This window comes from Myotis daubentonii, chromosome 11 (assembly GCF_963259705.1).
Source record: "Myotis daubentonii chromosome 11, mMyoDau2.1, whole genome shotgun sequence".
Taxonomy (NCBI): Eukaryota; Metazoa; Chordata; class Mammalia; order Chiroptera; family Vespertilionidae; genus Myotis; species Myotis daubentonii.
Window position 1 is genome coordinate 48,099,339 of NC_081850.1, and position 16,612 is coordinate 48,115,950.

A 16,612-nucleotide genomic window follows, 5' to 3' on the forward strand; every position below is an offset into this window, starting at 1 on the left:
CAGTGCCAGTGGGGCAGGCTGGAAGCGGGGCCGGGACTTCTGCCCGGGAAGGGGATGGTGCTGTGGAGGAAGCAGGTGCCCTCCCTGAGGTTAACAGAATCAGAGCCCTTCAGAATCAAACAGACTGGACTCTGCAACCAACTGGCACTCCAGAAACTTCCGTTGCTAATGGAGGGGGGTAGTAGTGGCAGTCACAGCAGCTGCTATCATTTATCGATGGTTCATGTGCCTGGGAGAACCAAACACTGCAAGGCAGGTATTACCGATCACATTTCACAGATGAAAAATAAAGATGAGGCTCAAAGAGTTCAAGTGCTTTGCTCCAGACCACACTGCTAGGAAGTGACAGAGACAAGATTTAAAGCCAAGAAGCCCACACTCATTAACACCAGGCCACAGTGAGAGAAGCAAAGCATGCCTGAGTCCTGCCCCTCCAGTCTACAGATGAGAAGGCTAGGCCAGCGAGGTCACACAGCTGGCTCAGAATAAGCAACATCCTAAGGAACATGTATGGTTAAGGAACAAAAGCTTCTGGGAAATCTCAGGTCAGTATAAATATTAGGGATTAGGAGACCTAGTAATTGAGAGGGGCAGCCTGGCCTAACACCAGCAGAGGAGCTGATGCAAAGACTTGGTCAACTCTGCACAGTGCCACCGTGCTCAGCTACACTCCCGGCCACCTGAGGCATTCACAGACAACTGGAAGCAACTTCTCTGACATGCCTAGTTGGCCCATTCAATTATAAGACAGACCTCACTGCTTGATGCCAGCTAATGACTGTACCCCAACATGTGCAAAACAGATCCCCCAGATTGGAGTTTCTTCTCTCCTCTCCTTCTCTCCCTCTTCTCCGTTCAGTTCTGGTTTTGCCTTTGACTCCATCTACCAACTGAATCCCTCACACAGGATAAAACAGCATGTGTGCAAAACAACCAATTAATGTCTTGAGTTATTCCTTGATAGAGATCCCATGATTACACCAAAGGATCTTCAAGGCCATGCTGCTTCCAAGTAGGACTTTCTGATTTGGCTCTAAAAGCCTGTCTGCTGGAGGTTCTTTGCTACTCCCTCCCCCTCCCTTACACTGGTCTGTGGGTCAGTAGCAATCAACCCCACCTAGCATTCCTCTGGCACCTCGTTCATGATGGCCAAGCCCTCTGTATCTGGCTCCAAGATCTCCTGGCCTTTCATCACCTCCCTTTCTATTTCATTCTACCCTCTGCTCCAGCCTTGTGTAACTGCTCATCTTCTCCATGTATGTCTTTCCCTCCCCACTATGCTCCCTTACTCAGAATGTCCTCCCTCCAACTTAAAGACCCTTCCTTCCAATTCCTAGCTCCCCCCACAGTGAGACTCACCCCTCCTGGACTGCCCTCTAGCATTTTATTTGCATTTCCTTTTTAGTCTGCATCATGAACTACAAATCTCCTGGCACAAGATCCATACCTTATCAACTTGATTCATTACCTCTTTTTTGAATGCTGGGGGTCTTTAGGGAATACAAATATAAACAGGACCTAGTTCCTATCATCAGAGAGATCAGATCTAATACAGATATAAAATATACAAAAAATGTCATGATATATCTTTATTTTTTATCTTGTTTTGGCTATGTTTCAAGACTATCTATTAACTCCCTCATCTGCAAGAAAATATCCATTCAAGAATAATTAACTAAATGTCTCTCAATTATTATTTGATAGGAACCAGATGATTTCATTAACAGATGAACAGAAGAGTTCCAAAAGCTTAGGCTCTAAGAACAGTTTCTCAGGTTTTCAAAAAGTTAAATATAGAGTTACCCTATGACCCCAAAGTTACACTCCCAGGTATAAACCTAAGAGAACTGTCCACAGAAAAAAAAATTACATGGATATTCATAGCAACATCATTCACAATACCTAAAAAGAGGGAACAACCCAAATGTCCATCAACTGATGAATGAATAAGCAAAATGTGGAATATATAAACAAGTATTATTCAGCCATTAGAAGAAATTAAGTACTGCTGCATGCTACAACATGTTTAAACCTTGAAAACAGTATCTAAGTGAGAGAAGTTGGGCACAAAAGGCCATGTAAGTTTATAATTCCATTTATAGGGAAAGTGCAAAATAGGTAAGCCCATAGACATAGAAAGTAGATTAGAGGTAGCCAAGGTCTGGAGAGAGTTGGAGAAAGGGAGTGACTGCAAATGAGTCAGGGTTTCTTTTAGGGTTGATAAAAATGTTCTGGAATTAGATAGTAGTGATGGTTGTATCACTTCATGAATTAGATGAAATACCACTGAATTATACTTTAAAAGGGTGTATTTCCTGGTATGTGTTATCTCAATTTTAAAATAACTTATTAAAAAATGTTTAGACTCCAACTAAAGACTGAGAGGACCAATCCTTTTGCATTTCCTTTTTCTCAGCTCTCATGTGGATGGAGGGGTCTAGACATGCTGATTTTTCAAAGGCCACTGGGTACCCATTTTAACCAGTCATCAAACACTGCAAGGAGCACACAGATGCCTTGAGGTGGAGATGATTGTGCGGGGAGATCCACTGATCTTTATCACCACTTCCTGTCACTACTAGAAGCACCACATGTTGTGGATCAACTCACCCAAGGGTTTTCAAATTATGCTCAGGGTTTTCCTAGGATTGATGGGTTTCCTGGGATATGGGATTCTGTCTGCTGGGGGTTCTTTGCTAATCCCTCTCCCTCCCTTACACTTGTCTGTGGATCAGTACCAATCAACCCCACCTAGCATTCCTCTGGTACCTCTTTCCTGATGGCTGAGCCCTCTGTATCTGGGAAAATCCCAGGCAAACGGGGACAACTGGTCACCCAAGCTCCTGAGAATGGCAAGAAATGGATGAATGGTTTCCTGTCCCCAATCTCAATTCTGGTCCCCACCAACAACCACAGCTTCTCTATTTTTATCTCTTTTACGTACTGGACTTTGCCTACAGAGTTCTGTGGCTAAAAGGGGTTTGTAAATTATTATCCAAGCTATCATTCTCTTAAAGATCTTCATTAGCCAAAGCCCAGAAGGTTCATAGACTCGACATTTTTCAGGGAAATGAGTCTAATGAGGAAGACAGAATCTCAGTGGTGGGGGCAGGGAGAGAGGCTGAGAAAAACCACCTGGGTGGGATCCAGGAGTCGGTGGTGCTGATACTCTGGCAGGCCGGACTAGGTTCTTGACTGTATCGATAACCACTGCTCTTCCAATCAGTAAGTCTGTCTCAAAGAGGAGAAGCTGGAACTCAGTGGAAAGATCCTAAATTTGAACCTCTTTGGAAACCTGACAGCTTTATGCATGGTTTCTGAAGTCCTGTCCAGACAGCACTGCCTTTCTGTGATCCCAGACTCTGATGGCATTCCACCCATGAACCTTTGGCTCCCATCTCTATATACTCAAGGCTTCTAACTATGAACACATGAGACTCTCTGCCAAAGATTTCTCTTTCCAGTTGTGAGAGTACATTCAGTCCAAGCTGAGAGTAAGCCAGAAGTGCCAGAGAGTATAACTCCAACCTCTAAAGTGGCCCTTAACCAAAATGAATGAAGAATTGGTAGATAAACAGCCCAGCCTCTTTGCTGGTCAGTGGGTGAAATTTGAGGCCTGTTCTGCAGTCTGCCAGAGCTCCCCTGCAGAGCGGAGCCCAGCTGCCCAGAGAGTGACCTGCTCAATAGCGCCCATCTACATGGCTTGCTTTCCCACCTCCCTTGCCCACTCCCCAATGGTATGTTTAGTGACCATATCCCAGAAAAACCACTTGCACTAAACTCTTCTCAAGGTCTGTTTCTGAGCAAGAAAGCCAACCAAAAATAGGTCCTATGACATGTTGAACGGAAATAGAAATGACAAAACAACAAGCAACCCACCGCAATTCTATGGGAAACACCCAACCTGGAGCTCAGGACTTGCTCGGGTCAACAGTGATAGGAGACACCCTGAACAATGCACCAAATTCATTATTCACTTAAATATAATAAAAAGGGCTATATTAAAAGAAATGAACATGGAACTATTTGCAAAACATTAAGGTTTCCATGGGTGTTTTAAAGTCTATGATTAAATGAATAAAAGCTACTTACTTATAAAAGGCCTGGTTCTCCACCCCACACTTCCAGAGATGTTTGCAGGCAGCTGGTGTTGAGGTATGGAATGCCAACATGGCTTTTTTCTAATAAAAAATAACAAAACAAAAAAGGGCATGTTAAACACAGTTTATGTTTTTTATCTTTTTCTTTCAAGTAGCTTGCGTATCACTATGTTCTTAAAAGTGTTTTTGAAATGGAATTCTCCCTTTTGCAGACATCACTAATCTGATGAGGCCCTGTTTCTGATCAAAAGCAGCTTCATAATCTTCAAGTCTCCAGGCATTTATCACCTCTCAATCCGACTTGGATTAGTTCAAAAATGTGTCTGCCCACCTTGAACAACTAGTGCTTAAACTGAAAACTAGGGTCAGGAGATTCTGCAGACCTCCAGATCTAGCTCTGAGGCTCAAAGTTTCAGTATCAGCCTCCTCCCAAATGTGTTCCCTGGTAAACACAACCTATGTCTGGTGACTCCTTTATTTTAAGATTCTTGGATCTTATAGACTTTGTTTATAAAACTCTAGCCATCACTGGTTGTTACAAGCTTCGTAAATATTCTTCAGTTGTCTCATGAATCTGTATTTTGGCAAATTACAAAGGTAGGGGGAAATCCAGTTGCTAAATCTCAAGTCTATCTCAGTCTATTTTTTACACAGGGATACTCACTCAGCATTGTTTACTGACTTTATTCTTAAACTAAAGGCCCAGTGCACGAATTTGTGCACATTGAAAGGAAATTAATTAAAAGACATACTTTAATATCTCTATTCGCCCTTTCTCTATAATAGAAATGTCAACCAAATTCACAATCAACAATGACAGATCAAAACACATGCATGCAATTGGCGCCAAGAGCTTTATATGTATCACACATGTGTGAGTCAGCTTATCCTTTTATAGATATAGAATAAACTTGCTTAATTAGATCTGCTTTCTGATTTAGCTAAACTTTTTCCACCCAGTGAAGCACCTCAACTTCCCTTTCAGGTAATTGTCAGCAACACAGCAATAAATATCACCACAAAGCAGATTTTTATTGTAATCACACAAGGAGAAAAAAAGGGTAAACTATTTAACTGCATTCGTGTTTGACTATATTCTGCACAGTGAGAAAACCTTAAGTCATTTTCAAGGTCCACCATTTCTTACTTCTTTTCAGTTGGGTCAAGTTTCTAAGCTTTCTAAATCTCCATTTTCCAGCTAATGAAAAGAAAATAGGATTCCACTGAGTCTCCTATCTACCTACTCCAGGACTTCTGTGAAAATCAAATGAGATGAGGCACGGGAAAATGCTTCACAGACATTTGGTTACAGAGTGTTTCCACCTGGCTATAAAGCAAGTCGTGTTCCTGGGCTGAAGAAACTGCAAGGAAGCTAGTCTGTAGGGAGAAAAGCTGGGTGTTGCTACGTGACATCATTATTCGGACTGTTGGACACTTAGCATATTAGCCTTTTATATATATAGATGTTTAAACCCAGTGTTTATTTGTTTACCTCTCAAATATTCTAAGCATATGGCTTCCATTATAACCACAAACTTTAAAGTCATGATCTTTGGGGGCTATAATGCCAAAGGCACATCTTATGCATGAATCTCTCTCATGGGCATGCACATGCACACTCACACTCACACAATAACAGAGTTAGAAAAGCAGTATCTGACCTCCTTCTGGGTGCCAATCACATAAAATGTCTTCCCTTCAAACTTCAATTTGCAGACATCTGGCCTAAGAAAAGAAAATCTCTTTGGGTAAGAAAGAAAATAAAGCAGCAACTGACGCAGGTACCTGGATTCCCACGGGAATGCAGCTGGCTCACAAATGCCAGGTAGACTGCACTGACACAAGACATTATCTGACCATCGGTGAAGGCCCAATGAGCAGGGAAAAGCCTCAAGAGAATTATACAACAATGTTCTTCCCAAGAGAATATCCCCAGCAGCTCAGAACTAGTTATTCCATTTTTTACAGGTGAGCTGCACCTTACTTCCAAGGAGCTCTCAAGGTCCCATAAACATGAATGACCCTAGCAACATGAAGGGGCCAGCTCACTGTGTGAGGCAGGAAGAATGTGGCTATTTCAAATTCAGTTAATAAAATAACATGGTTTCACAATATCTGTTCCCTCATCCATCTCAAAGAAGCACACACACCACACTGTGAAATTCTCATTCCTGTTCTCTCTGTTTATAGAAGTGTATTTCATCATATATTGAGACGCTCAGAATTGGGAGGACAGTTTGATGAATGGGCATCTGAAAGAGCTGCTTGATTAAAATCTGCCTGAAATGTAGACCCCAGGTCACCTTCTTGGTGAGAAAATATGTGTGAAGAGAGGACTCTATTTTTATTCCTTTGATCTCATTCCTCAGATAGTGATGCAGGCCCCCCTGCTTTTCCTTGGGAGGGTGGGAGGGGGAGAACAGTGAGGGCACATTAAGTTGTTTTAATTTAGGTAGAGGATTTTCAAGGGTGACAAAATGGATGTTTAAAAAACACACAAAGATTAAGAAAAGAAAATTTGTTTCAGTAACAATACATAGCTCTTAGAAATACACGTGCCTAGCAAAGGCTGGGAAGAATGAGGTTGGCATCAGTACCCACCAGGAGGTAGAACCCAGAAGCAAATGATTGTCCTTCTCAACTCTTCAATGCAGAGGAAAAACTGAGGTCAAAACAAGGGAGAGACTTGCAATAAATCTGCACTTGAGATGTGTCCAGTTCTAACTCCAGAGCTCAAGCAATGCAAAACCTGCAAATCTAACATCCTAGGGTGGGATGGGAGAAGTCCCCAGATTACCCATGCTCCCCAAAGTCAGTAGGGAACTTATTCTGGAACATTGTTGAAAGTATGAATTGAGTAAAAGACTATTACAGACAGGGCAAGGAAGATAATCAGAGAAATTGGGCATCTTAGAGAGGGCTGATCATGACAAAGAGCAGAAGGTGGAAGGAGAGGAGTGGGCATGAGCTGACTAATGCTAATCTAGCAGAGAGGGTTTGAAAGAAAGGGGGTATCAAGAGGAGAAGGTGGGGAGGGCTACTTTATAACGAGGTGCCAAAGGAAATCCTGAAGCCATAGAACCATGAACTGATGTTCAGGCAAGTGCAAGAGAGCATTTCCAACCCAGGACTGAGAATAGATGCCTGCTGGCCCATCAAGAAGAACTTCAGATTCAAGTGCTCAAGCCAAAGGAGTGAGCCTGCCACCCAGAGAGACACAGCAGGGGTGACACACTTGTCAGGGACCATCAGAGAGGGAACTGAATTGAGCTAAAGGTATTAATAAGACTAAACCTTTCCAATATTCCATCACACATATAATGTTCAGCCTTCTCCACTCTTCACCAGAACCATTTTGCTCTTTGACTAGACAGAGTAGGTGCTGCGGGTCACCCACCCGGCTCCATCCTTCCACTTGTTTATTGACATAACCTAGGCTTTATTCTTCCTCAAGGTCACGTGTCCATGCAGATCCTGCTCTTCCCAGTCCCAAGGGGGTGAATCAGGAGTTCCCATTCTTCTGGGAAGGACTGGTTTAAGTAGGCACATGCGACCCAATCCTGACCAATTGGATACACAGAAAGTCTCCTACAGGACTTCGGAAAAGGTTATCCCTGCTTTAATAGCAGACACGTGGAAGACTGCTCTCCTCCAGGCTTGGGTGCTGCTGTGTGAAGATGTAAAGGCCACAGTTGCACACATGACCATGCCGTTTTATGAGCCTGGAGACAAAAGCTACCACCCTGTAATGGCAAAGAAGAAAATGGAAAGACCCAAGTCCTAAATAGTGTTGTTGGGCAGTTAAGTTAAAGGATCTAGGAACTGTCCAATCTCTGCAACTTACTATGAGCTAATCAGTCCTCCTATTTGTAAGCCATTGAGAGCAGCCATTACTGTTGCTCTGACCAAAAGCATCTTTACTGATATACTGGATAACAGAAAGTAAGTCTGCAGCAGGATTCAACAGAACAGAGAGAAATGAATGGGATGGGCTGGATCCCGAGTTGCTCAAAGGGACTTGAGCCTTTACCCACCCTGACCTACCCCCTGGTCACAGCTCTGGTCAGTAAAGAAGCTACTGGTGCAGAAACAATAGACACACTCTCTCTGGAGACAGAACCTCTGAACTCAGATACATCCCAGGTCCTCTGAGTGGACACCTCAGCTGGATAAATCTGATTCCCTCCTAAGGCAGGGCAACCTAGATTGGGTTTCATTTATAGACAACAAATCCCTTTGTAATGAGGTTCCAAGGAAAATAAATGAATACCAGGTACTCTATCTGACATTTAAAAAAAAAGTCAAAGGTGGTGAATAAAAACAAGATTAAAAAAAAATGATAAGCCAGTTTTCCAAAGAAGCACTCACCATTTTATCAAATGGGTTCTCTTATTTCCCTGAAATACCACAAAGCCTGCAGCAGTGAATCCCAAAAATGTTGTTGTGCCTGTTGAATCCTGAAAAAAAAAAAAAAAGAAACATATTTGGGTTGAGGAATATAAAATCTATATATATAAAACCCTAATATGCAAATAGACCAAACGGCAGAACAACCAAACAACCGAACAGCCAAACAACTGGTCACTATGACGTGAGCTGACCACCAGGGGGCACACATGGAACATGGCGGGTATTGGCAGCAGGCGGCAAAGTGTGGAATATGGCAGTCATTGGCCAAGGTGGCATGGTGGAGCAGGTGAGTGGGGGCGCCAGACCAAGGCAGGGCGCCGGTCCCTATCATTGGAGAGCCTCTGGTGGTTACTGAAAATTCTTTGCTCCCACACACCGTGGTCCCACCTGGTGCTCACACCTGCTGCTGGCACCAGGCTGGCTCGCATCCTCTGCTGGCGCCGGCCCCGATTGCTTGGTGACATCAGCGGGTGTGAACGGCTGCAGCTGCTGGCCCTGATCGCCCCTGGGGGCTTCTCCACCTCCCACTGCTCTTGAGGGGTAATTGAGGCAGCAGCTGCCGCTCACATCCACTGAGAGCGCTGGCCCCGCTCGCATCCATTGCTGGCGCCAGCCCCAGTCATTCCACACTGTCAGCGGTCAGTGGATGGGAACAGCAGTGGCAGGAGCAGGGCTGCCAGCAGACAGGGGACCAGGGACCACAGCAGGAGGGGCTGGGCAGGGGCACAGAGGATGGGCCAAGACCCACCCCTCCTTGTGCCCACTGCAACCTCGTGGCCCACAGTTCCTTTCGAGGTGCATGAATTCGTGTCCTGGGCCCTTAGTAAATGATAAATGATATGCTTATTCATCCTCACCCTGGGTTCATTTCAGGTAATTCTAATGATTGTAAAAATAAACTGAGTTTCTGAGATGGGATTTCCAAGGCTACTACTTCTAAAATCTGGGTGAGGTCAAGGAATATGTAGCTTTCCCCTATAAGGAACAGACCCTCTGCCTCTGCAGGGACCTCCTGGGAAAGTACAGATGAGTCCTAAACCACTGTGTATCTACTTCCAAATGCCTTTTGGGGCCGCCTGAGTTCTCAGATCTTCCCTGTAATGAGGACAAACTGTTCTTGGTTGTCATTAGCCCTGAAACCAAAGATGCTATGAAACCAAAGCCCTGAGCATCTAATTGAGTTGATTCAATCCTACACAGGATTTCCGGCAATTTTAATATAAAGATATTTCCTACTTCGCTTCCAGTCTCTACCAGGAGAACTAAGCATTGATAAATAAAGGCAAAGGAACAACAACAAGTCTAGTCACTCTCCAAGTAATAAATAAACAGAGAAGCTAAGGTTTGTAGATGAAACCTAATTCACTAAATGGAATAATCTGATTTATATCACGACTAGGAAGGAGCATCTGGCAAATATCCTAAAATAACTGTGTGGGGAGACCACAAGATGCATGTGCCAGTGAGGACAACTACCACCAGCTCTCAGCCTCGGCTACATGTTGGAATCCTCTGGAGAGCCTGGTCTGCACCCCAAGAGATCCTGATGGAACCAGGCAGCAGGAGTTTGGGAGCTCTTCACCTGCCTTTCATGAGGAGCCTGAGCCTAGAGCTATAGGACTGGCACTTGACCAAATACAACTATCTGTTCCCATCTGAGTCAAGAAGTGTTCTGGTAAGACTCAAAAATTACCTTTAAGAGCCTGGCAGACATAAATGCTTAGTTTAGGACTTGGGTTAGTGCCTGGTTAATGCACACTTAGTTTAACATATGGAAAGGAGAATGTTCTCATAAAACATTTCTGGAAAATGTGTGCATGAGCATCACCTTGGGAACTTGTTTAAAAGACTGATTTGCCAGCTGCACCCCAGGGATTCTGCATCAGTAGCTCTGGGGTGGGGCCAGGTAATTCTGATATACTTGGTCTGGGTTTCATGCTTGAGAGAAAAACTGTGAAATAACAGGAGTAAAGGAAAAAGAAAAACAAATACTACTGATGTCAAAGTGTAATTGTAAATCTTCTCTTTCGCTTTCTTAATTTTTTAAGATTGCATTCTTGCTGGCAATGGCCTTAAAAATAAATGTTAGGACCCATTTCTTTACCCAAATGGGACTGGATAGTAAGTCCTAAATGTTAGCACTTCTCAGGGGTAAAACCATCCACTTGATGGGTGAATGAATCCATGTATGTGAATTTAGGAATATGTGGCTACTACAAAGCAATTAGCAAAAAATTTGTTAGAGTCCAATGGTGAGAACCAACTACCAAAACATGTGACTGCAGCCCCCTGTTGGCCCTTCCAGTTAGGTGCTGTGGGTTAGGCTGTGGAAATATCCTCGGAGGGGTCTGCCAGGCATACACAGCAATAAACTCTTTTGAGGGAACATAATCTTTAAATATCAACCTGTGAGGGGCATTACCTTGCATGGGTGAGGATCCACCCCATAGGTTTCCAAAGTGTGAGCTTTCAGGAGTAAGTTAAATTCAGCAACCGGTGGGCTCTGGCCTCTAAAATCACACACAAAAAATTAGGGAGTTAATATGTAAAGTAACAGAAACATGGAATCACTTCATTCCATAAAATGTGATATCCTAAACTAAGTAAAGAGCGAAATCCCTGCACAAATAATAATCAGTAAGACTGATCATCATTCCTCACCGAGAGGAGCCCTCTGCCAAGGAATCTGAGCTCTTGTTCCCTGGCTGATGGCTCCATAATAAACTCGCAAGCACTCGGAGGACACCAGTGACTGTACACTTAATCAAGGTTATCAAGTTGCCAATAATTAGGCCCTTGGAAATGCAATCTTAATATGAAATAAAACTCAGCATCTGTTCTTTCCAACTTACTTAAAAAGATTACCGGGGTAAGAGACATTCCTTGCTCAGGGTAGAAAGTGACAATCCTGTCACCCCATCAACAAGCCTAAACAGAGCCATCTGCGTAAGAAAGAACCGTCAACCTTTCCACTGGAAAGCTCTGAGTTTTGAAAGGAAATCTCAGCCACTAGTCCCAACACTGTCCTCCAGGGTGGTACACAAGGTCTTGGCCTCAAGGGTAGGAGAGGGCTACAAATAGAGATGCTGTGAAAAGCCCTCCTGGAGCTGACTTCCATACCAGGACTGTGCAGCATTCAAAGACTCTTTGGCTGACATTAATGTCCCACGTGTATCTTAGAGCATCTGAACTATTCCCCAAGGGTGAATATATAACCCTAACCACCAAGAAGAATGAGTTACAGAGAACAACAGGGATTCATTTTTATTTTCAAAAGGTGAAACGTAGTGATATATATAAAGAACATTTATAAAAGCAAAAGGAGAGCATGAATAACCCCCAGTTCAGCAGAGAGTGCAAAAGGAAGGGAAGTGACCTGGGAGGGACCAGATGAGACTTCAAAGCATTTGGTAACATTCCAATTCATAAGCAGAGTTAGGGTCATGGGTATTTCTCCAACTATTCTTTAAATTATACATATATGACATACACTGTCTTGTATAGTCTTTTATACATTATATATTTTGCAATTATTAAAAGAAACAGCTCCTGGCTTTTAAGTAAAAGAATTACTGGATGAAATATTATGTAATCTAAAAGCACACTGAACTAAACAGAATTGATCAGGATTATAATAAATGTATGTGCAGAGCTGTCTTTCATTAAACCCTACTGATCCAACCAACATATAATTGTTTCTATTACCAAGCAATATATCTTTTTCAACTACTATTTATAAAGGAGGAATTATTTTTTTAAAATATATTTTGTATTGATTTCAGAAAAGAAGAGAGAGGGAGATCAAGGTAGAAACATCAATGATAAGAGAGAATCATTGATCGGAGGCCTCCTGCACACCCCCTACTGGGGAATAAAACCCCCAATCCAGGCTTGTGGCCTGACCAGGAATCGAACCATGACTTCCTGGTTCATAGGTTGATGCCCTGGTCAGATGGGTCCATTGGTTGGAGAGTTGTCCCATACACCAAAAGGTTTGATTCCCTATCAAGACACATACCTAGGTTTCAGGTAAAATCCCCCAATCAAAGTATGGGAGGCAATCTCTCTCTCTCTCTCTCTCTCTCTCTCTCTCTCTCTCTCTCTCTCTCTCTCTCCCCCCCCCTTTCTCTAAAAATCAATGAAAACATATCCTCCGAGGAGGATTAAAAAATAGAATGGCCTTTCATTTTTCAATGGTTTAAAACAAATGAAGAATAGCATCTCATGACCCATGAAGACTTATATGGTATTCAAATTTCAGTGTCAATAAAGTTTTATTGAAATATGGCCACATCCATTCATTTGCATACTGTCTAAGGGTGCTGTCATGCTACAATGGCAAAACTGAGTAGTGGCAACAGACACTATATGTCCTGCAAAACCTAAAATATTTACTAAATGGCCTAGTGCAAAAAAAGTTCGCTGAACCCTAATCTAGGAACTGAAGTTATGTCTCTTTGAGTCCATAAGATGAACATAGAAATAGAACCTACCTCCAAGATTTGGTAAAGATTAAGCCATTCACAGATATAACAGCTACAGTAGAGCCTGGTACAGAGCATTTGTTCTCCTCAGCCCTGCCATGAGTGATAGAAATATGACATTGGGGGAAATGTCAGGAAGCACGCTGAGATTTGCAAAACAAAGGCCCCTCTTTAAAATAAAATTCCTCAAATCATTATTGTTTGCTTTGGATTTGCCTGCAGATCTCCGTTGGCTAAGCATTTAAAAGATTTAATCTAAAAAGTCATACACAGAGAAAGGCCAACTACAAATGTTCAGAGAAGGGGGTTCAAAGCTGAAGGAAGGAAGGTGGACACCCAATAGCACTAGAAACTCTTGTGTCCCCCGCACTCACTGAGGAAGAACACATTTAATGATCGGGTTTTCAGGAAGATGCCAAGATCAATGAAACAGAAATGCTTTGTTTTATTCCCTCAAATCCCTCGCTGGACATTTGTTTCTGGCATAAAGTCTGTTGGGTAATGGAAAATAATGATTTTCTAGCCTTTAAATCTTGCACCAGGAACTGTTCTAAAGTTAATAGTGTCTCTAATGAGACATTTGGAAACAAAAACAGTGATTAGTTGAGTTATTTTTTAAGAACTAACAATTCTCTGAAGATATGCGTCTATGATAAATTAGGTGAGGTCAAGTCATTATGTATTTAACTATACAGCTCCCTTCTGCCCATCTTGAGTACTTTTTGCCAAAGAAGACCACTCTCTCTCTCATTGATCTGCCTTTAGCTTTCCATTATACTGAGTACAAAAACATACAGTGTCCCCAAAATGAATGCAAATTATTAGTGGACATTAGTTGTGGAATGAGGTGTGGATCTTGCCGGGAATGACCTGCACTGCTTGGGGCACATTTGGCAGGGAAGGGGGTGGATTTGACTCCACCTGATCCATCTGGGTCTATGAGCTCCAGAATTCAACTCTTGGGTAGAAAACTCTTCTACCACAAAGCAGTATTCTCAACTTGAGTTAGGTTGGCTTTTGCTGCAACTTGGTTGCAACTTCAGTTAGATTTTGCTCACTACTGACTTCAAATGTGTGAGTGATCTCAGGACTGGCCCTGTGTCAGGGCTTGGGATCTTAGCACCCATGAGACTCCGTAGAATTCTCTAAATTTCATGGCCTGTCAACTTTTTGAGCTGCAGAGCATCTCCTTTGCTCTTTCGTATCACCCCTGGCTCTCTGCACTTTGATCTTTTTTCCTCCCTGTGGTCCTGTCCCCACCATTGGCAAGAGCTGCCCAGCCCTGGCCAAAGGTCTGGAGTGTCTCAGAGGGATTTCATTCAGCTCTCCTGTCCTGTCCAACTTCAGCACATGGCCCCTCTTCACCCAGTGAAGGCTGGGGCCAAATGGTGGTAGGAAAGTGCAACTCACTCTATAACTGGATTCTTTGGGGTTCCCATCAGTCAAGTCAGCCCACTCCCGGCCAATTCCTCTTCCTCCCACCACACGTCCAAAAGTGAAAGCAACTGTAGATCTCCACTCTCCTCAGAAGGATGGTCTGGATTGTAGTACATTTGGACTTCTTTGTATCCTCAACAATCAGATAGGTTTTACAAATACAATTTTTTGTAGTTTATGTAGTTTGTTGATGCTATCTTGGTGTTGGAGGGAGATCAATGCCTCATGCTTTTCTACATCCTAAGTGGAAGTGAGGAGCCCCCAGTCTCCCATCTCTCTGATTCTTTACTAAGAGAGGAACAGTATCTCTTACAAACTCCTTGAGAACCATTAGGGGCCATTTCTATGCGGAGAATTAGATAGAACCCTACAAATTGGGGCAAATGCCACGCTATGAGAAAGACAGTGGTGATGCACTGGAGCTTGGCAAGGACAAGACTAGTTGGAGTGCAGCAACTTAGAAAGATATCAGAGCGCTGTACAGGAGAACTCAGGTTTCAGGTCTAGGTCTGCTGCTTCAGAATTGTGTAGCCTTGGATAAGTTAATCCCTGAGGCCTCTCTTTCCTTATTGGTAAGAGAAGGTGGTTGCAAACTCAATACCAATGGAGACAGAAAGTAAATTGGCTAAATATGGATAATGGTGATTCAAAGAGCAAATTATTCTTTTAAAGGGCCCTGCTGCTTAGCTCTAGCTGAGTATATGACACAAGGGTCAGGACCTAGTGTTACCAAATCACCCAGTTGCAAGTAAGCTGGAACTTATGTAAAATGGTTCCATTTTTTTAAAAAATATATATTTTATTGGTTTTTTACAGAGAGGAAGGGAGAGGGATAGAGAGTTAGAAACATCGATGAGAGAGAAACATCGATCAGCTGCCTCCTACACACTCCCCACTGGGGAAGTGCCCGCAACCAAGACACATGCCCTTGACTGGAATCAAACCCAAGACCCTTGAGTCCGCAGGCTGATGCTCTATCCTCTGAGCCAAACCGGTTAGGGCAAAATGGTTCCATTTTTAAAAGCTATTATTTGGCCCAAAAAGCATACGTCTGGTCAGAGTATGGCCCACATAATGCGGGGATTTAGTTTTTATAGAAGGAGTATTCGATGCCAAATCGTTGTCTTCGCATTCCTAACCAGGGTGTTAAAACAAGTGACAACAGAGAATGGAAATGGATTTGAGAACCTACCAGGGAGAGAGATTCTGGGGTTTTGGAATGAGACACGGGGGGAGGGGGGGTAGCTGGTGGAGAGATGACAGAGGGAAAGCACATTTTAAGAAAGATTAGAGCTATAAAATAATCTGATATTGCCCCTCTTCCTTTTACACAATGAACACTCTTCTCAAAACTGCACAAAAACATTTCCTAAGGAGGCCCTTGTGATCTATTCATCAGAAGCATAGGTGGAAGGTATTCATCATAGCAGGGCACTTATTTCTAGAAACTATAAATCCTTGCCAGGAAGCCACAGCATATGATTTACAGGAAATGTGGGTTTTGTGAAATAAAAAGAGGTAATGACTGTGTAAAACACACTCAGTGTCACTATTCCTTTCAGCACAAACCTTACAGCATCAGAACACTGTGGTGGTGGATAATTGGATGATCTTTCTGCTCTTTAAGGGTAAGGAATATAGAGAAATCCCCCCTTATCTATGGGGAATTTATTCTAAAAACCCCAGTAGATGCCTGAAACCATGGACAGTACCAAACCCTTTACATAGTACTCTTTTTCTTATACATACATACATACCTATAATAAAGTTTAATTTATAAATTATGCACAGTAAGAGATTCACAATAACATAATTAAAAAGAATTATAACAATATACTGTAATAAAACTTATATGAATCTGATCTCCTTCCTTTCCCTTTCCCTCTCACTCTCCCTCTCCCTTTCTTTTTTTAAAATATGTTTTTATTGATTTCAGAGAGGAAGGGAGAAGGAGAGAAAGATAGAATTATCAACAATGAGAGAGAATCATTGATCAGCTGCCTCCTGCAGCATGTGCCCTTGACCAGGATCAAATCCGGGACCCTTCAGTCCGCAGGCTGACGCTCTATCCATTGAGTCAAACTGGCTAGGGCTCTCTCTTCCTTTCTCTCTCTCTCCTCTTCTCTCTCTCTCTCTCTCTCTCTCTCTCTCTCTCTCTCTCTCTCTCTCTCTCTCTCTCTC

The 16,612-nt window shown here is 42.9% G+C and overlaps 1 protein-coding gene across 2 annotated transcripts in view; it reads right to left on the reverse strand.

The window, feature by feature from the left end:
* The window catches only part of FRMD3 (FERM domain containing 3), a 240,329-nt gene that overhangs the window by 48,277 nt on the left and 175,440 nt on the right, over positions 1-16,612 (reverse strand). For both annotated transcript variants that reach the window (XM_059657012.1, XM_059657011.1), the window contains exons 7-10: positions 10,933-11,020; positions 8,469-8,557; positions 5,762-5,825; positions 4,093-4,181 (exon numbers count right to left, since the gene is read on the reverse strand). In XM_059657012.1, the coding sequence (XP_059512995.1) occupies positions 4,093-4,181; positions 5,762-5,825; positions 8,469-8,557; positions 10,933-11,020 (330 nt within the window). The remainder of the gene's footprint in view (positions 1-4,092; positions 4,182-5,761; positions 5,826-8,468; positions 8,558-10,932; positions 11,021-16,612) is intronic.